At 32.2% G+C, this 26,595-nt stretch overlaps 3 protein-coding genes across 3 annotated transcripts; 2 read left to right on the top strand and 1 right to left on the bottom strand.

The window, feature by feature from the left end:
* Nucleotides 1-10,913: 10,913 nt before the first annotated feature.
* LOC132718711 (uncharacterized) lies at nucleotides 10,914-11,396 on the bottom strand. The gene has a single exon (XM_060702428.1). It carries the CDS (start codon nucleotides 11,376-11,378, stop codon nucleotides 10,914-10,916), a length of 465 nt encoding a protein of 154 aa, XP_060558411.1. The 5' UTR covers nucleotides 11,379-11,396.
* Nucleotides 11,397-16,678: 5,282 nt separating this feature from the next.
* LOC132718709 (uncharacterized) lies at nucleotides 16,679-19,682 on the top strand. The gene is made up of 4 exons (XM_060702426.1): nucleotides 16,679-16,683; nucleotides 17,419-17,660; nucleotides 18,302-18,649; nucleotides 19,627-19,682. The coding sequence occupies exons 1-4, from the start codon at nucleotides 16,679-16,681 to the stop codon at nucleotides 19,659-19,661; spliced, it is 630 nt and encodes a 209-aa protein (XP_060558409.1). The 3' UTR covers nucleotides 19,662-19,682.
* A 55-nt stretch (nucleotides 19,683-19,737) lies between these two features.
* Nucleotides 19,738-25,266, top strand: LOC132718710 (uncharacterized). The gene is made up of 4 exons (XM_060702427.1): nucleotides 19,738-19,879; nucleotides 22,312-22,527; nucleotides 23,415-23,568; nucleotides 24,644-25,266. The coding sequence occupies exons 1-4, from the start codon at nucleotides 19,774-19,776 to the stop codon at nucleotides 24,984-24,986; spliced, it is 819 nt and encodes a 272-aa protein (XP_060558410.1). The 5' UTR covers nucleotides 19,738-19,773; the 3' UTR covers nucleotides 24,987-25,266.
* Nucleotides 25,267-26,595: the final 1,329 nt, after the last annotated feature.

Raw genomic sequence — 26,595 nt, 5'->3', positions numbered from 1 at the left:
ACCAAATGCCCACCACACTCTAAACGTTAAAATACCCTTGAAAGTTTACCTGTCTTCTGGTCGTATATTGTACTTGATTATTTGTCTATGTTATTTATGTGTATGAGAGTCTTTGCCATTATATTTAATATATTTGTAAATGGACAAAGGCAAATGTATAGCTGATTGCCAATAAATGAAACAAACTAAAAACATTATTATAAACATGATAAAAGGTAAGATTATTATTTTGTAATACTAAGAGGATATTTTTTCGTTTGAGTGAAATATGGAATATGTTTTCGCGAAACATGATAAAATGCCACATATTTTCACGAGCCGGGACGGCGAGTGAAAATATGTGACACTTTATCAAGTTGAGTAAAAATATATATCATATTTCACGAAAAACGAAAAAATATCCTTTTTCTTTGATTTATAAAATTATCAAAGGAAAATGGTTACGAACCCCATTGCTTGCTACGCAACTGCAATTGTACAGCGCGCAGTAATATATTTTTGCGTCTTGTTTGCACGCGATATTTGGCGCTACATTGTGACGTCACGTAAACAACTCTTTAAACGTCTGTACAGCGTTAATAACTGAATTAAAGATATTGGTGTTCGGATTTATTTTCTTAGTTAGACCATGTTCTATCATTCTAGATAGTTTTCAAAGCAAAATTCAACAAAAAGTTGTTTTGTATTTATCAGATTTTTCAAACAAAATGGCGAAATTAGTCCTTTAATTAAAATAAATATGAGTTTTGACTCCGCCATATTTCATATTTATATTTCATATTTATTTTTAAAAAAATATGAAATATATTTGACTGATATATCACCATATTTCATGGGTAAAATTAAATATATAGAGGATATTCAAGTTTTTTCTGTAAATACATGATTTATTTTCATCGAGTGGTATGAAAATAAATATTTCATGAGTGGCGGTAGCCACGAGTGAAATATGGTAATTTTCATGCCACAAGAACATACCATACCTTTGTAAATGTCGCTTAATGAAAACTTCCTTCCTATTTAAAATAATTTTCTAAACCTCTAACATTAAAAGTGCCAATTTTCAATTCAAGCTCTATTTGATGTGACAGTTACTTACACAAACAGTACTGTAGATGATATAAGTTAAAGTAATTAAGGTACAAAAACAAGACTGTTAAATTAACATATAAAGATCCATCAAGTCGCAAAGGCTTTTTTTGCATATAATTTAACAAAATACATATAATATTACGTGTTTTGTTGTTGTTGTTTTTGTTGTTGTTGTTGTTGTTGTTGCATCTTCTAAAATACTCTTTTAAGTCAAGTATACAGGACAACTTCATTCATAGGAAATGTAATGAGGATTTCTTTATTATTAAACTTTTGGAAAATAATCTTAATATGGGACAAATATCTTTAAGTATAAATATTGTGCGTGAAAGGAATTAATTATTCATTGTCAAATTATTATACTAATGGAACTTTGGAGCAATAATCAAAATTTTGTTTGGAACTGCTTCACGTGATTTATCTGCAACAATGTCAAAACCTGTTCTGAGGGAGTAATATATGTGATTTATACAGAGGGTTAAATTAAAAAGAAAATAGAGCGTGGTGTTAAAATGACTTTTTCTTGAAAATGAAAGATATGCTTTGTCATTATGAGTGATACTACGGGATATTGAATATAGCGCACCACAGGCAGTACTTTATTTTCAATTAGGATCCAATTAGACATTACTGAATTTTTCAATAATTCTTGGAAATTTCTTTAAAAATAATCCTTGACTACAAAAAGTTCACCTGTACTTTCTTTCCATGGAATCCATGACTTTGTTGAACGTATACTAAATCCTTTACATTGTCGTTAAAGCTACTCTCCCACGCAAAACGGGTCTTAAAACATCAACATATATGTTTACAGTTATTAAATATGCACAGAAGTAAATTTTGCAGTTTCGACAAGGTAACTGTGACATAACGGTTGTTACGTTTCACTTGACACAGATATAAACACACCTATTATCACACCCGTTATTATAGACATGTAACAAGTAAGACAGCTTGATACAGGTAAACCTTGCTATATAAATGCCAGTTTTAAATCAGTTTTAAACACGGTCTCCTTTTTATCTTTTTTATAGACATAATTTTCTATGATATATTGTGTAGCAAAAAATTGCAGGCGCACAACTTTCTGCCTGCAACCAACGGATCAAATTGTAACAAGTTAACGGATGTGTTTATAATTTAATTAAATCAATATTTACAAAATAAAACATTGCAGCGGTTTATAATTACAGCATGATAAACATTGAAAAACCTTAATTACATGAGGTTTATATGCCGGACAAGACATGTATTCATCACCAGGTTCCGTGTAAATGTACGAGCCTGTGGTGAAATGTTATCTTTTGATGACATTTTATTTCAAAAATGCCCAAACTACAATGTGTGGGATAGTAGCTTTAAAAATATATCATCGGTTATTATTATGTAGAAATGTTGTTCATATAATAATATATATTTTATTTTTTTTATTTTTTATTTTTTTTTTTTTTTTTTTTTTTTTTTTTTGGGGGGGTATTTATTTAAAACAGAAACCGTTTTAAGCAGCCTTTAATGCATATATAGACGATATTAACTGAGTGTAAGTTCGATACTTAATTTATTTAACTAGTTGAATAAAATCATATTATGCGAGCACGTAGTGACGGCTTGAAAGACAGGCCCTTTTTAGGGTACCTACTTTTCACATTGTCTAGGGTCACTGTACATTAAGGTTCTCATAGGTCGCCGTAAGTCTCAAATGTCTCAGAATTTATATCTTTGGCTTATACTCAGTGGAAATTGCATATAGGTTAATCATCACCACTTTGTTCTTCAAAGGGCATAAAAGGTGGCATGTACGGGGTCCGTATTCGACAGCGCAAACTGCATTTAGTGTCTAAATTGGCGGATGGACCCTCATTAAACAGACACAAAAACTAAATAAAACGGACAGAACAGTCTATTAGTAGTTTTGATAAAACGTCTGCTTTACTTAAACATTTTTTCTTGCATGATTTCGTATCAACAAAAAAGGCGAAGAATTAAGATTTTGTAGTATGATTGTAAAAAAAACAGTACAAATATGCAATTTCATTTAATTAAAACGTGTGTGTCCATAAATCATATCTCTTAATTATATCTTTAAACAATTTAGGATACAATGTTTTGCTGGCTAGTTTACACAAATAAAATGTATTTATAAACGTACGGTTTTGTGTATTAGTTTTGGTTAAAGACTATATATCAATGTGTCTGTATAACAGATGAACCTTTATTACAAATATACTTTTATTATTATATATATGTACCGATGTTAAATAAGTACATGTATCTGTATTATATATGCACCTGTTTATCATATGTACTTGTATAACATATTTACCTGTATTTTCACATGAACCTGTATTACATTTGTGCCTGTATTACATATATACCCGTTTTACATATGTACCTGTGTTACATATATACTTGTATGACATATGTATCTGTATTACATAGGTACATTGTATAGAACATGTTCTTGTATTACAAATGTACCTGTTTTACTATTGTAGCTCTATTACATATGTACCTGTATTGCATATGTACCTTTATTCATGTGCAATTGTATAACATATGTGTATTTATTACCTATGTGTTAGCGTTGTTTTATTCATTTCCTTCATATGACATCCAAAGGGAAATAAATGTTATTATGTTTAAATATATTACAGTTACGGTTAAAGTTATTTGTAAGACGAAAGACATGTTCTCAAATATATTGTTTCTTCTTGGTAAATGTATATACTATTTGTTTAAATGTTTATTGTTTAAACTAGAATATAGTGCCCGGGTCAAAAGGTCAAAACCGCATATCACATCGTACCTGGAACTATTTCTAAAATGAAAGAACTTAATACAACTCTTATATAAAATCACTGATCATGATTTACTTGTATATTATTTTAGTAAAACATAAATTGTACGGTATATATAACCATTAAGATAATTATTTAGTCTGCAACAATTTAAACGATTTTATATTTATATTGTGAAAATATTGTGGAGTGAACAAAGAAAGTAATTTACGGCACGGCACATACAATTCATGTAAAATTCTAAACAGAACAAAAGATGTCAAAATATGCAAAAATACCTTTCAAACTGCTTTAGTCACGCAGTAAAAAAAAATATGGTGATGAATAATGCAAAATCAGTCATTAATCGCACAAAACGTTAATCATAACTTGAATCTTGAATATTTTTACTTTACTTAAAATTTTTATACATTTTCACATGTTTGATTTTCTTATTTTTTTAGATTTATCTGGAGGCAAGCATTAAGCCACAGCGCAATTTGTTAAATACATATATATAAAAGTTTATATGTAAAAGTTTATTTATAACTACTGACATAAAGATAAAGATAAAGAAATATGAAAGAAAGATAAAGAAATATGAAATAAGCATTATTCTAAATTTAAAAAAAAAACTACACTAAAATAATCTTTTATTCCGGGAACTAACATAGTTACACAAAGTATTCACATTCGACAACACTAGCAAAACCTTGCATTTACGTGAAACTGCTCATGGCCATGATATAGTATCTCGTGCTCACCACTTAAATATCTAGTACGCACGACTTAGTAACTCTTGGCCACGACGTATTATCTTGTGCGCACAACTTAATTATCTCGTGCGCTCGACTAAGTAACTTGTGGCCACGACATAGTATATCATGCGCACGAGATAAATAAAAAACACACACATCACCTTTGTGCCTCCGTTCATATGACATATACGGAACAAAAGATTTAGATATATTCCAGTAGAAACGACTGACCTCGACCTAGTCACTGATGTACCAATCCAAATAGTATACTCTACCTACTTCTTTAAAGCACTAACGTTCGGAATTGAAAGATGAAAGATTGTCGTGGAAACTACCTGTTCGTGTACACTATAAGCATCTCAAGTATGTTTCTCGCAGATATATTTCATTTTCTTATCACAATTTTTAATGTTCCAAAGGTAAAGTGACATTTTTGTCAAAGCAACGCAATCGCCGTCATTTAATTTGGTCGGAGGTTGACCGGAAGTCCGGCTTGTATATTCAGATGATAGAACGGAAGTCGTGTTTTGATTCCATATCCATCCATGATATTTACTTTGATATGATAAACCAATCCAAAAGTCATCTGAAAACAATGATAAATTCTAGTATAATTTTTGTTGATATTTTTGTTAGATATGGGTTTTGTCCAACAGCATTGGCCTGACACTCTTGCATTTGACCCTGTAATCAGTATATTCCGTAAACGTTACGATCTACTTTAAATCGATATGGATGTAAATATCCAATTGTTACAATAGTGAACATTGAAGATCACTCTTAGCGCAGTTGGTAAAGGGGTTTCACTAGAAGAATGTAGATGTAAAATGGTAAGTTCGAATCCTATTTCAGCGATTTTCTTTTTTCTTTTTTCTTTTCTTTTTAAATTCCCGTTCTCTAGAAACTATTGCAAACCGTTTTGTTCTGTGTACTATATGTGTAGTATTTGTTATATATGTAACTGCCTTTATAGCGTGTGTGAGCTACAGCATAATCGTAAGATTGCATAATGTCACAAAGAGTTCCGTTTAAAGATTCTGTGATGAAATAACAAAATATAATTGTGTATAAAAACACCTTTTAAAAGGTATTCTAAAACCAGTTGTGGTAAAACGATTTCAAATTATTTCTTTCAAGTTAATTAAAAAAAACCTCATAACGTGATATTGGCAAGGATTCGAAACAGAGACATTCAGATCGGTAGTCTGACATCTATACCAATACACCACACCTCATTGACGAGTGAAGGTAGCAAATATATCGATAATTTCGATAGATACTGGCCAGTGTTTATTCAAATGACCTTTACGAAAGTTAATGAAGTGTCAAGTCAATATTGTTGGACAATATAAGACGCTCACAATATGTAAATAAATGTATGTTATTAATACTATGAGACAAGCAATATTCTAGAAATTATAAAAGCACTTCAACAAAATCACGTTTTTTTAAAGAAATTTAACACTGCGGATGATCACGTGACTAAAATCGTACAATGGGCACATAAAAGGGCGGCTTAAACGCTCGGTAAAAGCATTAAAAATGAGATAAGCATACAGTTAACGTTGAATTTATATGTAAACCTAGGCCGCACGGAACCCCTGTATAAGAACCACGTACTGTTCTGTTATTGGTTACTTTGTAGCTCTCTCTGTTTAGGCCTGAAAGTCGAAAAAGTTGTTTTAGGTGATGAGTACAATGGCCGAACAGGTACTAAAATGTGTTGTTTTCAGTAAAAGAAACGCATTTTAAGTAAAATAAGCAATGACATTTGGTGCACAATTGCAAGTTTGCCCGTCATGAACAATTTCCATCCTTTGTAAAGTTGCATAACGAATTTGTTCATCTTTCAAAAAACGAGTACAATGGTCGAACCAAATTTAATGAGTACAATCGCCGTACAATTATATTGCCTGTCCTATTTTGTAATTTTTTTTTCATTGAATTATGCTTGTTTCTCGCTTCCTGTCTTTGAAATCATACAAATATAATATTTGAAAGTGAAAAATAGCAAGAAGTATTGAATTAAATGAATTCAGTTTGCTTGCTATAGATTCTCATCTAATAGTATTCTGCTTTGATAACACACGTGTACATCAGCTTAAAAGTATTTACAATACAAAAATAAAATACAAACATTTATTTCATGCTCTCCAGTGTTTTATTGTAATATATCAGATGATTATATTCTGATAAACCACTAGTGAAGTTTATAAAATATAATTTTCACTGTAGCCGGACTATATCTAAATGCGGATGAACAGAAAATCATAAATAAATGGAATAACAGGCAGACGTAAATGCCGTCATACGTAAATTTTGCTTCTTTAGGAAAAGAAAGTCAATGTCATCATACATCATGTTAGAAATTTAACAAAATTAGAGAAATTAAACGGAACTAGATTTCAAAACTAATGATGTGACGTCATGATATAATGACGTCACAAAGGAGAATGCGCGACGTTACGCGGCAAAATCAGTAAAAAATACTTAAAATCACTTAAAAAGCATAAAATAAAAAGAAAATTTATTTGTTTTACATATAAGATTGAAATATATTTCATTCGTGAACACCAGCTATTATATTTTCACTCGTGGCTACGCCACTCGTGAAAATATTGCATCTTGTGTTCACTCAGTGAAATTATATTTCAATCTTACATGCAAAACAAACAAATATCCTCTATGTACATTATATAGAATTTATTTCACCAGCAAAATATATGTTTCAATTACATACATAAAGTGTTATACCATTTTTACAATTATTTTGGAAATAAAGTCAGTTATTGTTTTTTTTTTTGTAATTCAGACCCATAAAAATGTGTTCCTTTAAATGAGAAGCATGTTAATGTATATCTATGGAATATATACATGTATTGTATATTCATGGTTCCTAAGTTTCGGCAAATTGCAAAGACATAGGTTTGTAAATTGCATATAATACATGAAGTACATAGCTGTCTGATATTTCTACATACGGCTTGAGTGTCTAAGATGGAAAGAACACAAAGAAATGGTTGCATGTAGATAAAGAAAAGCTATTGAAAAAAAAGAAATTAGATAACCCTGGAGCAATATATTGCCCCATTATTTGCTATAACAGCGACATACAGTGTACCCTTTGTGTTGAGAAATGAACGCTTTATATATATTCCTAAATAGGTACAATAAAGAACATAATTCCTAAGGAGGACAAATATTATGAAACCAGGTTATAATAGCTCCAACACCGTTAAACACAACATGGAAGCTACATTTACATCAATAAACTGATAGTAATTTTAAATTCTAATGTGTTTCTGTTGTTTCAGAGCAAACAACCATGGCGAAGCAAAACTGCATCAGTGCGAAGAATGTGGCAGTTCGTTTGCGAAAGCATCTTAACTTTTACCACGAGATCTAAAACACGGCCTAAACAAAAAATAATCTGTAGAAATAGATTGCCCGGAAACATTTAAATAACGCCGAAGCATTTCAAAAGGGCAAGCGGATGTTTTACCTTTAGAAACAACAACTTCATTCCCGAAATGATATTGGTCAGTTTTACTTATAAGGATGGATAAACTGAAATGATTTTCATAAAATTTTTATATCATTCCGGATTTCATCATACCTTAAAAAAGCTATAAAAAAAAACATAAGAGTCATACATAAATCTCTTACAATCAAAACGTCTGTTTCATTTAAATGTTTGTCACAAAGATCTATCAACATTTGAGATGTAACGGGCTCCTTTTTATTTACAGTTTTGTGCAACATACGCTTCGCTGATTCTAACAAATTTTTAATGAATAAATTGTCTGTAGGTTTCGTAAAGAATGCGCCCATTTAATGCTGTAAATCGTAGATGAAATAACATTAACTGAAAAGTTCTTATCTATAAGTTCTGTCAGATATAAACACACTATTATTGGCGAAGCGGGCAAAGACTGACCTTCTTTCGAAACTGCAAATTGTTCCCATTTTTTAAAATAATGAAAATACTTCTTAACTGTATTATCACTTTTAGAGTTCACCAAAAAGCCAGCCATTTTGTGCGTAAGATCTCCAAATGAATTTTCTGTTAATCCTGTTTTCTCGACTTCATTGGCAATGCATTTTTCCAAACTCAAACCTGAAGAAAAATAAACAACAATGTTACACAAATTATTCAATTCGCACAGCAACAAAGCCAAATGACAACGGTCTGCCATCAAAAATACCATTTCTTCATTTTCCTCTCTTGGTTAAAATGCCTGGCTGAAAACAAACAAAATCTTTAACAAACAAGGCACAATTTCCACCTGGAAATAATTCTGGCCAATATGGTGCCGATTTCCAACATGGAACAACAACTGTACAACAACATTTTTCAACCTTTATCTTACGAATACACTTCAAGATCAATCTGGGCGGAGGTAAAATCCAGTTATTCTCGCCAAACCAATTATATTTAAACGCATCAACACCTGACGTGCCAGGACACCAGTACCTAGAATTAAAAACTCTGCATTTTGCATTATAATGACAAGCAAAACGATCCACTGTATGTTGTCCCCATTTATCATTTAAAGCCTGAAAAATAGATTCTAAAATTGACCAGTCATCACAGTCGGAACATCTGCTAAGATAATCTACTTCAGTATTATCTCCCCTTGGTAACCATCTAGGAAAAAAGAGATATATTATTATCTGAACATAAATCATTCACCTTTAATGCGATATCATGCAAGTATGGCTGCTTACTTCCAATTTTCAAAATTGAGCTAGCATTTTTGTTATCTGTATGTATAACTACTGCTTTATTATGTAAATCAGTCACATGACTTTGCATCACACGATAAACAGATTCTAATTCTCTCCACGTGGAGCTCAAAGAACTTCAGAACTCAACCAACTTCCGGTTACCTCACTACCCTGCGTTTCTTCAATGAAACCACCAAATCCTAGTTCACTGGCGTCAACAAAGACGTTGGCATACTCTAAACATCCAGCTACACTGGCGTCAACAGTGACGTAAGCCTGATTATCAAATTTTTTATCTAAATCAATTTTATTCAAAGGTCTCAAATTTTCTCGCCAAAATATAATTTCTCGCAACGCCTCAGAAGTGATTTGTACGGGAGCGTAATATGAGTTCGTCAAGCAAATTTTCTGTTCTACAGATTCTGTCTTGAGTAACTTTTATAATACCCTCAGACATATACCATTCATAACCTAACCAAACTGCGTACAAACAAGGCAGCCAATGACACTTATCGTCTGCTAGTAAAAACCCAAAATCAAGCAGGTCTTGTCTTATGAAAGATGCGGTACTTAAAGCGGATTCGTAAGAGCTTTCTCCGCCCAAAACATCATCTAAAAACAAAACTATTTTGAACCCCATTTCTCTCCATTTTGTAACACACGTTCTTAAGACTTTTGTAAAAATAAAACCAGCGGTAGAAACACCGAACTTGATAAACGTAATAACGTTTTAAACCGTTTTCCGACCAAGCAAAGCCGAGATACGTCATGTGCTCGGGGAAAATCATTATATGGTGATAAGCCCCTTTAATATCGAAACTAAATAAATAGTCTCCCTTAGAAAAAATGTCTTTGGCAATTGAATGATTTTCATAACAGACTTTATACTTAAACAGATCTAAATTTAAATGTCAAAGCAAGTCCTTTCTTGCCCTGACGATTGCAACCTACAGTAAGAGAATATACCACTATCGGAGGCACACGTACCTCTCTGATACAACCTTTTAGCAATAAATTTTGAATTTCCTTTGAAACAAACGCTGTATTATCTCAAGCAGATTTATTATTGTTTAATTCTACAGAACTAGGGATCTTTTTAAAAGGTAATTTATAACCATTACGAACTATATCTAATATATATTCACCAGCGCCTGCTGCTTGCCAATGCTTATAAGACGACCTCAATCTACCTACCGGAGATACTAAAATCTTTATTATCGCTCGTCATCGGCACTGATTAACTCAACATTTCAGTTTTGTTTGACAATTTTGTGTCTAACAAAATTTCATTTTCACTCACCCCGGAGTTCAATTTACTACAAGAAAATACACTATCAAAATGACTTATCTGTATATTTTTGTCCACTTGAGACTCAGTCTGTGCCACACGACAATCGACACTCCAATGGCCTGGTTTACCGCACCGGAAGCAACAGCCATGTTTCCTATTGACCATCTGTGCCTGTGATCTCGTCCCTGTTGGTGGTATAGTACCGGGAGAGGGGTTACCGGATAACGAATACGGAGCATACCTTCTGCTTCTCGTGCGTCGCTCCCGTTAAACCTTTCGTTCTTCTGCTTGCATCTGGGCTTTATAAATCTTTTTCTCATCGTCAGAATTGTCTGCGAGCGGATGCGATTCATACCCATTAACAACTTTCCAGCCGTGTTCAGACGAGTCTGCCAGCTTTATACATTTCTGACGATGCTGAAGAATATTAATACCTTCGGAAATCTTGCTTATGGCGTTATCTGCAGCCTCGCAGTGTGTACTTCTATTAGCCTCATGTACATAAGCCTCAGCATGACGCTGCTTGTCAATAACTTGACTGTTAACTCTGTACTGTTGTTCATGTCCTTTTTTCTTGAACGTGTAATTGTCATGCATAAGATTTTCTTGAATAACTGATAACTGCGACTGAGATAATTCCTTCTGTGTGTCACTCATACGCTGCTCAAAAGTCTCAAACTTGCTGTTTATTAACGCTTCTATTCTAGAAAGCATTTCATTTTCTTCCTCCATTTTTTTCGACTGCCACGTGTGAAGATTTGACTTGTTCGGAGTTGTCTGGTAGAATGACCAGTATCTAATTACACAACTATTATATATACACACAAGTACATGTATGCATCACTGAAAACCCGTGCAAAATACACACTGACCAATATCAAATTTATCACCCTTTGTAATACGTTACGCGTTCAGACAAATGTATCACGCTATACTACGAAACGCGTGAAATAAAAATACCACTTTGTCAGAATCAACAGTACTCATTTAGAGCTCAAGGGCAACCTCCCAGCCAAATCTGAGGGAAGTAAGCCAGTGCATTGCTAAGTTATGTATTCTACATGTTTTAGTGGCAAAGATCAAAGTGACCTTTACCTTTGACCTACTGACCTCAAAACTGAAACTGCAACTAAATGACATCAATACCCTTCCATTCATGCAGCTTTACCTGGAGGTGTTTTATGATGAATATATGAGAACATAATTATATGCTTCACATGTGAAAATGTTAAACTCTTTACACTGTGGTCAGGCAGTCTTAAGCATTTGAACAGACAAGCTTAGTGTAATAAAAGCCCCTGTGACATTGACCTTTGACACAGTGACAAAAAAATCAATAGGGGTCATCTAATAATCATGACTAACCTTCATGCCAAATATGAAGACTTTGGGTCAAAGGATTCTTAAATTATTGGGCGGACAAGCTTTAATTAGTCAAGACCCCTGTGACCTTGACCTTTGACCTGTTGACCTTGAAATCATTATGGGTAATCTACTAATCATGACTAACCTCCATGCCAAATATGAAGACTGTGGGTCAAAGGATTTTCAGTTATTGGGCGGACAAGCTTTCTTCAGTCAAGGCCCCTGTGACCTTGACCTTTGGCCTAGTGACCTCAAAATCAATATGGGTCATCTACTAATCATTATTAACCTCCATGCCAAATGTGAATACTGTCGGTCATGAATTTTAAGTTATTGGACGGACAAGATTTTGAAGTCAAGGCCTATGTGACCTTGACCTTTGACCTAGTGACCTCAAAATCATAAGGGTTCATCTACTCATCATGACTAACCTTCATGCCAAATATGAAGACTGTGGGTCAAAAGAATCTTAAGTTATAGGGCGGACAAGAAAAAAATGACGGACGCCCGACGACCAGACAGCCGGACGGACAAGCTGATTCCAGTATACCTCCCTTACAACTTTGTTGTAAAAAAATGAATTTATGTGCATCTAAGATATCTAATATGCTAAGTGTTAAATGCACGTACGACGTCAATAGTGACGTTTTGATGGCATATGTGATAATTTTTGTTTTGTGGTGGAATTACTGTCATGGGTATTGCTAGCAATTTCAAATGGAACTTTTTAGGTTTGTGCTATTTAATTCACCAATAGATGCTCGAATCAGGAAATAAATATCAATTCTGAGTGCATTGTTGTAGAATAATGGACGGTTGTAGAATAATGCACGGTTCTTGTCCAAATGCGTACGAAATATAAATATATAAATATAACCATGATGGCCAATAGGCCTTAATGGTTTAAGTGACATGTTTAAAAAAGTATGTACCATAAATTAACAACAAAAAAATATAAATTTCGTCCAAGGCATTTAAAAATGATTTATTTGATTGGAATCATAATTAAAATTACGAAAATGTAGTAGCAGCAACAATTTTTTCTCCATGATTCATAAATATGGTCTAATTGGCCTCCCATGCACAAAAATAATTAATACCTCAAAAGTGATTAATGTACATATTAAGTATCATTCAGTGAATTATTGAATTCATAATCTATAGGTCACCTTTTGACAAACTTTTACGGACATGAATCGAAATTAACTGACATTTTTTATCTGAGTATATTTTCTCAAATTAATATGTAAAAGGAAAAAATATATTCTTTGGCAAAACATAATTTGATTTAAGTGATATTAAAAACGAAAACCTGACTGCTAAAAATTCTAATAGAGGTCCGTCATCCTTAAAATTGTAAAAATGTCTCCCCGCAGGAAACTGTTTCTACCAGATTCGAACCACATGGCAATTGTCATTGGTCAACGCTCTAATAATTCAACCTATACTGGATTTTAATCTTACCCTTAACATTTTATTATACATATTCTATACAAAAGATTCGCCTTAATTTTTTCAAAACATAGCTCGATACAAAATAAAAGCAGAATTTAGCCGGCTTCTAAACCAAAATACGTCCATTTGCTTGGCCTTAGAAGAATAAAATTTCAAAGTTCAATTGTTATTATGGTATTAGTCAGTTTTCAAATTGATAGTAATTTAGCCAGCAAGTCATATTGAGATACTAGACCATCCTACATTAGTACTAAGATATCTTCTATTGTTCAAGCCAACCACACAATCGACCAAACTTGTTTAATCTAGATCTTCATCAATCCATGATGTTATCATAAATTATAAGTAACCAAGTACTAGATGCAAAGAGATTAGTGGTTAAAACTTTTGAACGGTTAGATCTTGGAAATAACAGTAAAGAATAGAAACAATTGAGGAAATTGAGGGTCACTAACAAGAAAAAGGCAAACCTTTATACGTACTTTATTTAAACAATAATAAATTTTGTAGTTTCGCTTCCTTATGACATGTTCATTGTTAATAAATTTTCCTTGACATTGTTTTTTCAAACGACATCCTCATTGATATTCAGAACGAGGTCAAGCAATCCAAAATTAAGTAATTGTTTTTCCAGTCTTGATTAGATTTTATTTATGAAGCGAAACAATTATCTTAATTAGGAAGATTATCTATTACTATTAACAAATTTGTTATCAGTGTATATCTGCCCCCTTCCCACCCACACAATTTATGTTTCAACCAGAACAGAAGAATTTCGTCGTGTGCATAGTACAAAATATAGACATATACAGTATAAATATTCATATAAATATGGCTACATATTAAATCGTTGTTGTGTTTTACGAGTATCAAAGATTTATGTAAACAATTTTACATTTTAAATCAAACGATTTGAACAACCATTTTTAATGTGTGGCTTTAAACCTTGTCTTTATATTGTTCAAACCATTAAGACCTGTATCGAGATATAATTTATGTCTTTTATTGTCAAGTTCGTTTGAACATGAATGTCACAGATTGAAATTATATGTTAATGGCAGCTGTGGCTTTCCTTAGTTTTGTTTAAAGATTGTGACACAATTTTTTTTATGTTTTTTTTCCTCACAAATATGATGCTCAAAATAAGATATATCAATATTGTAAGTTCCAATAAGCATTATCTTTAAAGATATTACCGAAGTTAACATTTCATGTAAATAAAGGGAGGTAATTAGAAATTTATTTTCTATAAATTCTAAGTCAAATTTTCCAATAAGAAATAAATGCATGTAATTTATTGATTACATATAATGTGCACAAATATTTGCAGTACATATTTTACATATTCTTCGATGTTTGAAAATTGTTTTATTTGCAAAATTATATACATATATATAATTTCTTGTAAGTGTGGTATACACACAGTAATAATATCAATCACAAAACATACAGGATCTTTAAAAACATCGTGCACGCGCGTTTTTATTCGGTTGCGTTTAGTTTTTATTTTATCACTGGTGTACTTCGCCGAGCTCAATCACGACCAAATCTTGAACACTGGTCGCTCGTTCCGTGTTGTACTTTTCAAATTGTTTTATTCTTTTATATTATATATGGTTCTGTGTAAGAAAGATATTCAGTGTTAATTTATTATATTTTTAGATCATTTTTTATTTGGATTAATAGATCGAACCTACGCCAAGAGTTTGTTTCTGTTCCTGTAATATCTAACCCTGTAACAATATAATTTATGCATGTTAAAGTCAAATACGTTTGAAAATGTCTTTAAAAATGAAGGGTGCTGTATGAAATGTTATTAGATAAAATCACAATGAAGATTTGTCCAGCTTAAATTAAAATATGTGACGTTTAACGGGTATATTTTCACATTATTAAAAGCTAAATGTTAAGAAAAAAGAGGAAGTTTAAATATGTGAAGTTTAAAAATATATAAGTCAGTTTCAATTTCATAAGTATAAAATGAGATAATCATCATGCGGTTATCTATTTTACAGGAAATAACAATTACTGTTATTTAACAGGAAGGTTTTAGGTTAATTATAAAACATAAGAAAATTCAATCAATGATTGTCTTAGTCCGGTAAAAATCTTGTCATAGTTCATACTAAGCTACTGTTTAAAGAGCATAATCTAATTCTTGATTTGGATAAATGACCGGTGAGAACAGTGAGTAGATTTGTTTATATACAAACAAAATTTATTATTAGTTCGATTGTGTAGGAAGCTATAAGCTTATAGTCTATTTTTCAAATCCGTTCCTGGAACCAACCAGTACTGAGCAATGAGTGTAAACTTTCTTGCTCAAGGAAACAACGACTTGCCCCTGACGGGGTTTGAACCCATGCGGCTAGCGATCATAAGATTACTTGTCCGACGCGTTAACCATTCGGCCATGTCGCCACTTTAGTAGATTTACTTTGTCAGGATAGACTAGCATTTGTTAGTTCAAATGTTGTTGGTTTTTTTAAATTACATCATATAGGTGGTCTTTTTAAAACTATATGGAAAATTATTGCCATTTATACAAAAGTAGGTTATTTAGGAATTTGTGAAGACGACTGGAAACACTATGACTTGAATTGCCGCTTCCACATAACATAAAATTAATCTCGTTTTATTAAATATCTCTTCATCATTCACTGTTGATATTATTAAACGTTATTATATACCGTGCCAGACACTTGTGTGTGTGTGTGTGTGTAAACGGATGTTTTATTTTCTCCGTCATTGGAAAGTGACGGGGAACACTGTCAATTGATAATTATAGCTTGCAAAGTTCAGGATCGAACTCGTTCTTTCTAGATTTGCAGTCAGTGTTGCCGCACGCATTTGATATATTGATAAGGGTTTGTCAGGTGTTACATAATACTATAAGATAAGTCTTTCCTAACATACTCTCCAATCGAGAGAAAACGGACAAATCCCTCCATTTTAAAGAACATCTTCCACTGCCCACTCGTTCTTCCCCCGCCCCCCATCGAACGTACGGGTGAACAAAATTCCTACAATTAGTCAGAAGCCAAGGATGGTTTTTATTACCCTACAGGGATGTTAATTAGTTCCTCTAACACAGCTATTGACCTTTTCAAGCTTATTTGTTATCAGCTCAACAAAGGATAACATATCAGAACAACACTAGATATTTTACGAACATATACACCATTTGTCTGTCATATCAATTATATCTCAACATGAGGTATGTAATAGTAGAGATAGAATAAATTTTCTGCGACTAGATGGTTTTTCAATTAAGTCTACTAATTAAGTCATTCGCTTGCTTCTACATGCTCAAAAAATCTTTTTAAGCATTAGATACGTTATCTATAACGGTAGGCAGTAGGGTATTTTTTGTACTTGAACCGCTTTAATTTCATACCTGTGATAATTGTGTTCGTAGGCAAACCAAAAACTTCAATAAATATTTATCTTGTTTGAACAATATCAAATATCTTTCAACGTTATTTACTAGAAATCAAGAGGCAATATTTTGCTAATAATATGCAACGTTATTTACTAGAAATGAAGGTTATTTACTAGAAATGAAGAAGCAATATTTAGCTAATAATATGCAATTTGTAATTTTTGTTACAGTTGTATTTGTTACAAAAACAGATATTTTGCTTTTTTGTTTTTTAAAATTTGGTCTCCGAAAATAAAAAAAATTTTAAAAAGCATTTTTAATTTTTCCCCGTCCACCCAATTTCCCCAACCCTTTCTATTACACTGAGTCACCAAACCGTTTCTCAACGCTTTATGTAAATTTGGAGCCGACTAAAAACATTTATGATATTCCACGATCACAACCAATCCCAACCATTTCTATTACTACTGTATCTACCGAACCTGTTTCATCAACTCTTCATGTAAATTTGGAGCCGTCGAAATCTTCCGATGATCGGCCAACATCTCAGAAAACAGTACATGATGATAGTTTTGGTAAATCAAACACACACGCAACGGACGATGATTTTAAATCACCGGTGACGAAAACCGATGAGCTTCTCGTGACAAGCGAGCTACCCACTAACCACAAGGATACTGACAATAAAACTGAAGATTGTCTAGAAAATTCTAAGTGTCAGTCCGATAAAAGCCCAGACTATCCCCCAATGGATGGTGCAATGAAGTTAATGTCAGACAAATCATCGATGGAATCCGAGCAGAACTCTAAAGGCAAGTCATAAATAAACTTTATGTTATGGCTCATTTACAAATCAACATTTGCAAATCACAAAAGTCTAGTGCAATAACTTATCTACATTTTTCAGTCAACTTAATATTTAACATATTCTGTGAATTCACATGCATATATATAAGGTCAGTATGTTATTACTTTGTAAGGAAAACAGCTTTTAAAAAGATAAATCAATTTGCAAGACAATTGAACTTATTTAAGATTAATAATATCTGTCATATGTTGCGGTTAGGATTGGAATATTCGTCCCGAGGTTACCCACCCATTGGGCGGTTACAAGGCTTGCCGAGTTACCGCCTATGGGCGGGTTACCGAGGGACGGATATTCCGATCCGAGCCGCAAACATATGTCAGATATTTTTTCTTGCATATTCTACCATATTCCATTATATTTTAAATTCTTTATCTTTATTTTCAATGGAAATTTATATCATTACAACCGTAACTACTTTCTTTCAACAGCGTATGAAATTACAACTTCATTCATAACGGTAAAATAGAGTCATCCTAGCGAGCCATTGTACAGCACGCGACCCATCTGGCACCCCCATGCCAGTCTGACATGCAAGAAAAAAAGCTACTAATAGTGAAAGATTTTTTTTTGAATTTCTATATTAAGGTCATGAATATGAGACCATTGATGAGGACACATTGGATACGAATCCAAAGCAATCGACTTATCCACCACCACAGATTCCGATGTTAGATCCGCCTAACAGAGCAAAGTCCACATCATCCCTCAAATCAGTGCGGATAGTGGACGTAGCAAATTCTTACATGGATCGATCAACCCCAACAACGGAAGAAAACAGACAGATACTATTAACAGGAATCAGAAAAAACATTTCCATAAAAGAAATCGAAACCATACTGAAATCGGATTTACTTAAAAGAAGTGATGACCTTGAAGAAATTAAGGTCGACAGAGTTCACGGAGAAGCCGTTGTTACGTTGAAAAACGGAAGAGGTAAGTTTTAGGTGTTTTATTTAGTATAATAAATAGGATGGATTTAAAACACTGTGGAAAATGATTGTTTTTCTTCGATAGTTTTAAACTTATCGAAGTATATAAAAGAGAAATAAACACATATATTTGGTTTCTTTTCTAAATAGACTGAAACCGGAATATAGAAAAGATTGAATATTCTCAGCTTATCCTAGGGTATAAAAGACTTTAACAGATGAGCTTCAAAATAAGTGCAACAGGTTGACTTGTCTGATTTAAATATAACCTATACTGTGAAATTTTAGATTCAAAAGTTCACAAGGATGACAGGAAAAGGTCATATATGAAAACGCAACACCTCGAAAACAGTTGCAGAAATATTATCTGGCCTGTTAATGTAGTGGTGATGGTGCTTGTTATGCATGCTAAAGGTCGTAAGTTCATATTAATTTATTAATCTATTAATTTATTATTATTATTATTATCATTATTATTATTATTATTATTATATTTCCGTGTGTTCTATTTAACAAAATGCTACTGCATATATTATAAGTTATAAGTTCCAATTCAATTCAACAATCCCAATATACTACAACTTCTTTTTAAAAAGGCTATGGTCAACATTATAGTATTACTAGAGAACCCATACACACATGATTTACCTTTTTTGCAGTGCACTTATTCATGTTATATTTTCAACGGTTCCGAAATAAGTACTAAAGTAATCTTCACCAGTATCTATTGTGACCGGTAGTGCACCGTGAAGCTATAGCGTTAAAAGTTTGTTTATACCCGGGGATTAGCTTGGAAAAAACCCCTACATTTTTTGTCGAGTTTCGAATACATATCTATTGATTTAACGTTTTTCCACACTTACATAAGTGGCAAAATAAAGATAAATACTATTTAATTTAAGCGGAAAGTATTTTTTTTTTTGAATAATTTTTCTGTTCAGTAAGACGATAATTGTCAATTCCAAACTTTGTTACCATTAGCTGCTAGCGATGTCTTGGATAAAGCAAAACGCTGAAGGGAAAGTAACATTGCAAGATTACAGAGGTCTATGTATCGCCATTTATACCAGGCTCCAATTGATCCACGTAAGATGTTTGTATTTTGATTTTGACAAATCATTTGAAGATATGATTCTATACGATGATGCAACACTTGGAACACGGCCCACAAAGATAATCAGAGGAGAAAATAGAACAGCTCTTTTGTTATGCTTTGATATTGATGTTTCACAAGGTATACTTTTTTGTTGTTGTAATGAAATATGAGCCTTGACATGACAAAACCAACATAGAGCGTTTGCGATCAACATGGATCCAGACCAGCCTGTGCGTTTGCGCAGTCCGATCAGAATCCATGCTGTTCGCTTACAAACCCTATTACAAGTAGAAAAACTGATAGCAAACAGCATGGATCCTGATCAGACTGCTCGGATGCGCAGACTGGCTTGGATCCATGATGGTTGCAAACGCACTGTTTTGGTTTTGTCATTGCGCAGCTTATTTAATGAGTACTAAAAACTTTTTTTTTTTAAATTACTATGACATATTTTTATGCTGATATTGTGACTCATTTAAATCAAAGATTATATTTTATCAAGTAAGTGATATAATCATTATTGTCGTTTTATACACGTATTTGCTTTATTTCCAAATTAGGTTGTTTCGTCTGTAATAAAAATATTTTATTAACTATTGTTTTTTTTTTTCATTTCAAGGAGAGAGCTTCTAAAAAATCGTCTAGCTTTCTACTCAATCTTTTTCATTTTTTTGAAATATTTGTTTTTAAATTTTTTTGACTGAAAAAAAATATTTTTTTAAACCCAAATTTTTAAATTTCAAGATGGTTAAACCAAAAGGGCATTCGTAAAAGTTTAACTTCAAAAAAAATTTATTTTAAAAAAAAAAGTCATTTTGACTTTTTTTTGTTCTATTACCAGTAGAAAAAATGAAAAAGGGAACAGCTGGACCCCTGATCAGACTGCGGGGAAATGCGCAGGTGGTCGGGACCCATGCGGGAATCGCAAACGCTTTTATTTTTGGGTTTTTGTCATGGCCGGGGGGGCCAAATTTTTGGGGTACAAATAATTGAAATATCGTGAAAAATTTTACGTTAACCTTTATGTTATACCCTTTTTAAACATAAATTTAAAGTTATTTTAATTAGGGTCAATTATGTAAGAACTATTGGCCGCGTCATATGCAAGTGAGAAACTGACACGAAAGCATATTTTGGGAAATACTTTTAAATAAACTTTCCCCTAGTTAAAAAATTTAGCATACTTTGCGTAAATTCCCTTTTTTTAAAAAAAATTCTAAATATTTTAAATATAAATTCGGAACTCAAATTATTTTTAAATGCCCTTTTATAAAAACAACGCTAAAATATATAGGAATAGCAAATTTGAATTATACATGGAATTGGATAGTTTTACGTGGCACACTATACATTAAATCTATAATTGCGTCCTTGATCAGTGGTAAATTTATAAAAACTGAATCGAGTCATTGAATATAGTTTCATGTTTATTAGGTGAAAGTTTACTAAAAACTTTTATTTCTACCAAATATTCAACATGCTGACCTCTTACATATGAATTCCTAAAACTGTTTACACTCTTTTGTATTAGAAGAAATTCAAATAAAAACGGCAATTTTAAAGATACGGCATCTAACAGTACTTTCTTGCTAATAAAAGTTTTGTGAACAAAATATCGTTTAAATCGAGGATAAATCTTTTATAACAAACCGTTGCTAACTGTAAAGCTTCACCACGTAAGATATATATTTATTTTAAGTGGTTACATTGATAGTAGAATCTAATTAAAGATGTGGTTTATATTTTCAATTACCAAAAAATATATCAATTATCACAAAGCAATCTTTTATCTTATTCTTATTTATAAAATAAAGTTCATTTACTTGCACATGTCACGGAACCCGGATAAAAAGTTCATATATTTAAGGTCAATTAGCGTTTAATCGATTTGTCATTCAATAGGAATGAAGCATCATTCTTTCTAATATACAAAAAGACATTTTCAAAAACTGATAATTTGGTTCTACCTTTTCCCTTTTTATCATAAACTACCTTTGTAAAAGTTGCTATGTAAATTTCATAACTTAAAATATGGTTCTATCTTTTCCCTTTTTTTTCATAAACTACCTGTGTAAAAGTTGCCATGTAAATTTCATGAATATTGTGGCATCAATATGTAATATGTATCTAGTTTTCCAGCATTATGTTTCAATTTCAAAACGATACCTTGTATAACAGTTAAAGACGCTCACGTTTGCTGTATCAATCATTAGAAGAATGTTCCTTTCTATATTCCACTCTTTATTTTACAATCAGATGGTCTGTTCTACTTCGACTTCTTCACAACTAGAAATTTGTTTCTAAATTTTTCAATTGTCAAACAAATTGTCACAAATGAACTTAAATCATTAATTTGAACCTACGTTTGGAATGAAAATTACCAAATAAAATTTGGTGACATGGTCTTGGTCAGTTCATTGAGAATGTGTTTAATTCAAGCATAACTTTATCTTCTATTTCCACTATTAACTTCAAATAGGATTTGAAGCTCGATATATTCTTACATATAAAGTGTGATCTGATTAAATGTGCATTTAAATTTTACATTTACTACATTTGAATACTCTTAGATAAGACATTTCAACATCTACTTAACGTCTATGAATGGAATATGTTGCCTGTGGAACGTACAAATAGAGTTCAAATTAAAGGCGTTTCTATGGAAACAACACCTGAGGACGTGAAAGACTATTTCAATAAAAAGCTTTCAAATGATGTAAGCATAACATCTATGGTATACAGAGAACACTTGGGGGACTATATCGCCACGTTTCCGACAATACATGGTAAAATTAAAGTCTTTCTAATTAGATGCAATTTGATAAAGATGAACATAAAGAACTAACAAATAGTATAGAGACAGGAATGATTGTCAACGAACTAGTATTTAATGTCCTGGTTGACGTCCTTCTAGCATTTGGAAGAGAAAAATGTTAAAAAGTCAATAAATTGTAGTATAACGGCCCAACTGGCGTGACCGGCGTGGTTAAAGTTTTTTTTGATTTCGAATCATTTTGCCCCCTCACGCCTGTGAATCGGATCACGCCATGGGCTTTGAAATCTATTTAGCTATATTAGAGCGTGTGTGTAGATTTATTCAGGTAGTCGCTCGTCTCCTCCTTCAATAAAAAATATGTATCAGAAATGATGCCTCAGAAGCAATTCAAATATTTTACCTGGAAAGTCAATAATTTTATTGTTTTTTTCTTTTCTTATTTTTATCTTTGTTATTCTTGTTTTTATTTCTTCTTATTATCATGCAATTTAAGATCAAGTTCTTAAGAGTTTGACGAGTATATATTACACGAGTGTGTATATAAATATATACCATTTGAGATTTTGGATTTCTGAATCACTATTGCTAGCTATTCCAATACTTTGGATATGTGATAATATAATTTGCAGAAAGTCGTTTTATACTGAATATTTCAAATACTAGTCAAAGGGACGTAACTGTCTTTTTTTTGTGTTGTTCTTGACAAAGAGGTTCAGTAAACATGAATATGTGACTCTGACTTCTTGTTTTTAGTTTTGATTTCATCAACTCAAAGGAATCTCATTTCGTTTTATTTACACCTTCATTTGTTCCTTAAAATATGTTTAAAATACTGTCTGTTATAAACCGTGTACATATATATTTTGATACAATAGTCAAAAGCATGCATATTTACAGATGCAGAGAGAGTGGTAAACCAAGAGATTAACTCTATAAATGGCAAAGAAATTGACGTAACTTATTACTATCCTTATCTAGAAGATGAGGATGCATATATATTTAATATTCCACAATCAAAGAAAATGCAGCACGTTGACAAAGATATTTGCTGGTATGTATACATTTCATTTCTTTAAATAGAAAGTTACGTAATTGAGATTGAGGACTTTGCTCGGATGGTAAATGTTTCGGGATAAGAAGTGTTCATATAAGCAATGTTGTACTGTAATTAGTCAGGATATTGTTTCGTTTAAGAAAACCATCATTGCAACCAGGGTCTTTCAAATAGACCAACATGTATTTGAAAGACCCTGCTTCAGCATAATGCTTTATTAAGCTGACAACACAAACAAAACAGTTGAAACATATTAACATATTAAAAGGAATAAGTTTTTTTTTCATTATTTGTCGCATGTTCCTTGCTAATTGTTACGTAAAACACGGTATTGTTTGAGCCGGAAAAAAACATAATTAAACCAATACGTACACATTTGTTTTTAAAAGAAAAATTGTTCATTTTTCTCAAACTAATTACTATTTAAATTGTCAACAACATCATGCAAATTAAAGTTTATGTTGATTTTTCATAAATAGCTAAGTTATGTTTTTAAAGATCCTGTAAGTCGATGATTTTTCAATGGTTTTATATCATAAGTATAAGAGTGTAGGACAAAAGCCCCCCCCCCCGCCGGACGAAAGCCCCCCCCCCTCTAAAAATGACAAGGTGGACAAAAGCCCCCCCCCATGAAATATACACCTAGGACAAAAGCCCCCCATCAAAAATACAGGTGATTAGTCAATATTGTAAGTTCAAATGAAAAGAAAAGAAATGAATGCATATATTTTAAAGATTACATAAAATGTGGACAAATATTTGCTGTACATCTTTTACATATTCTTTGATGTTTGAAAATTGTTTTAGAAGTATAATTAAATAGTTACATATATAATATCTCACATAAGTGTGGTAAAAACATTAATTACACCATACGGGATCTTTAAGTCAATTAGAAAACCTGAAGAATTTTGGTGGCTGTCATGTCTAGGACTCAATGAGGATGTTTGTATTATAATAACCATAAGATCTGACTAGTACTTACATGACAGAAACTACCACAATCGCACAACCACATCACATAATGTCACAATATTGCTACTGTTACTAGTTTAACATCCCGTTTATTTAGGTATCTACAAAACTCCAATAAATACAGAAAAGAGTTAGAAAAAAGTGTAGAATCCCATCATGGAAAAGTTCGTTGGCCTAGTAATGAAGTAGCATATATGGAGGTAATGTGCAATGTGGATGAACGAGACAGAAAGGCAAAGATAAAAGTTGAAGAGTGGGAAGAACATGCGGCCTCGGCTGTTTTAAGTGTTTGTCGAAAGTTGTCAGTCCATCATAGTTATTTTGCTCTTGAGGTAGGGGCATTTTTGTTTTCAAGAAAACAAAATAAGCGTAGAAAACATATAATCTTAAAATCATCAATTTGTTTCACAAGTTCTACAAATCAAAGTGAAAAAGTTTAACTTTATAATATATATTCATACAGGTTTCATAAATTTATGAACTATACCTCCCCCAAAGATATTACACAGTATATGTTATTTTTTTTTTGTTTGTTTTGGGCTTTACGTCACATCGACACAGTATAGGTCATATCGCGACGTTCCAGCTTGCTTACATTTTATTAGCCTAGAAGAACCGAGATTTTCTCTTTTAGCGTATAACTATCGAGGTAAATGTGATACAAATTGTTTAGAAACTACTTATTCTTAAAAATATAGATGTAAAACAATTTGTAGATCTATGTTTCATATGATAAAAGTACTGATACCAAACTATGCAATATGAGAATAAAAAAAATTTACAAATAAACTTTCTAGATAAAAGAGAAAGTTTATTGTATTTGGCGAGCTTTTAAATAGAGAGCCGCCGAATCCTCTTTTCGCACGAACTTGATCCAGACATCAACCATGTATATTTATTCCTGCTTGCTTACCATGTGTTTAGATAATTGTAAATGGTTATCATTCTTACTATTTCCCCCATAAAACAGCGTTTCATTTATGTAGTTTTTTTTTTTGCTGCTAACCATGTTGACTCATCATATGACATAATGACTGGATAAGGATAGATATCCCGGACAACGATTTATCCAGTTAGATAATATAAAACAGTAGTAGGATAAATGCCAATATTAAAAAAGATTTTAGATTTCTTTTCAGAGGAAATAAACTCATAATAAGTGTTTGTCCAATGTATATATAAAAAAAAACGTGATTATGATTGCGTGAAAACAGGAAATCGGTTTGAAAACTGTTGATCACGTAGTAAAAGAGATACCAATTTACCTAGTTAAAACATACATGTATACTCGTATATTTAGATTGCCGATATTAACAGATTGTAGTTTTATTTTCAGAAATGTATTTCATCGTGACATACACGTATGTTTAACGAATTATTTAACGAATTTAGAAAATGTTCTGCGAACAAATTAATTTCATTTTTATAAAATAAAATGAATATAGGTTTCAGTTAAAGCATGAATTTGTAAAGCAACATTTAAAGAAATGTAAAAATAGTAATAAATAAACTTTGTTTTATTTACTACAAAAAAGAAAATTGTGAACTTAGTTTAATTCAGTACGTATACCGGTATAAGGGAATTAGAATGTTCCATCGCCGGTCTAGTATCAGTTTGAGTTGAATTGAATCCTCAACGCAAAGGGAATAAGGATCAATGTTATAAAAGTGCCATAAATATATAATTACACTGGAACGGGTTATGATTTTCCATTTCAATTTTGATTGTTTAACAATAATAAGCAATTTGACATATACTCCTCCTCACCGCTGTGGGTTCGAATCCCGACAGGGACTTTGGATTCTTTTACGTGAGGAAGCTATCCAGCTAGCTTACGGAACGTCGGTGGTTCTACTCAGGTACCCGTTCGTGCATGAAATAATGCACGGAAGGGCACCTGAGGTCTTCCTCCACCAGCTCGGAACAGGAACGTCATGGCTATTTTTTAAACACAAATGCAGTCCAAATAAATTTAGCACAAAAATAATACATCAGCCCTTGTAGTTTTTCTGCAGCTTTTAATTTCTGTAATCAGTATAAAATATTCC

Source organism: Ruditapes philippinarum, unplaced genomic scaffold (genome assembly GCF_026571515.1).
Source record: "Ruditapes philippinarum isolate M1 unplaced genomic scaffold, ASM2657151v2 ctg11129_1_1_1_1, whole genome shotgun sequence".
Lineage (NCBI taxonomy): Eukaryota > Metazoa > Mollusca > Bivalvia > Venerida > Veneridae > Ruditapes > Ruditapes philippinarum.
This window is presented reverse-complemented; position numbering and strand designations above follow the sequence as displayed.

Excerpts from the sequence above, each read along its gene's own strand:
- LOC132718711 (XM_060702428.1), bottom strand. The coding sequence starts at position 11,378 with ATGGAGGAAGAAAATGAAATGCTTTCTAGAATAGAAGCGTTAATAAAC.
- LOC132718709 (XM_060702426.1), top strand. Across the intron at positions 17,661-18,301 it reads ATCCGAGCAGAACTCTAAAG|GTCATGAATATGAGACCATT; the intron begins GCAAGTCATAAA and ends TTCTATATTAAG. Across the intron at positions 18,650-19,626 it reads TACGTTGAAAAACGGAAGAG|CTGCTAGCGATGTCTTGGAT; the intron begins GTAAGTTTTAGG and ends TGTTACCATTAG.
- LOC132718710 (XM_060702427.1), top strand. The coding sequence starts at position 19,774 with ATGATTCTATACGATGATGCAACACTTGGAACACGGCCCACAAAGATA. Across the intron at positions 19,880-22,311 it reads TGATATTGATGTTTCACAAG|ATAAGACATTTCAACATCTA; the intron begins GTATACTTTTTT and ends GAATACTCTTAG. Across the intron at positions 22,528-23,414 it reads CACGTTTCCGACAATACATG|ATGCAGAGAGAGTGGTAAAC; the intron begins GTAAAATTAAAG and ends GCATATTTACAG.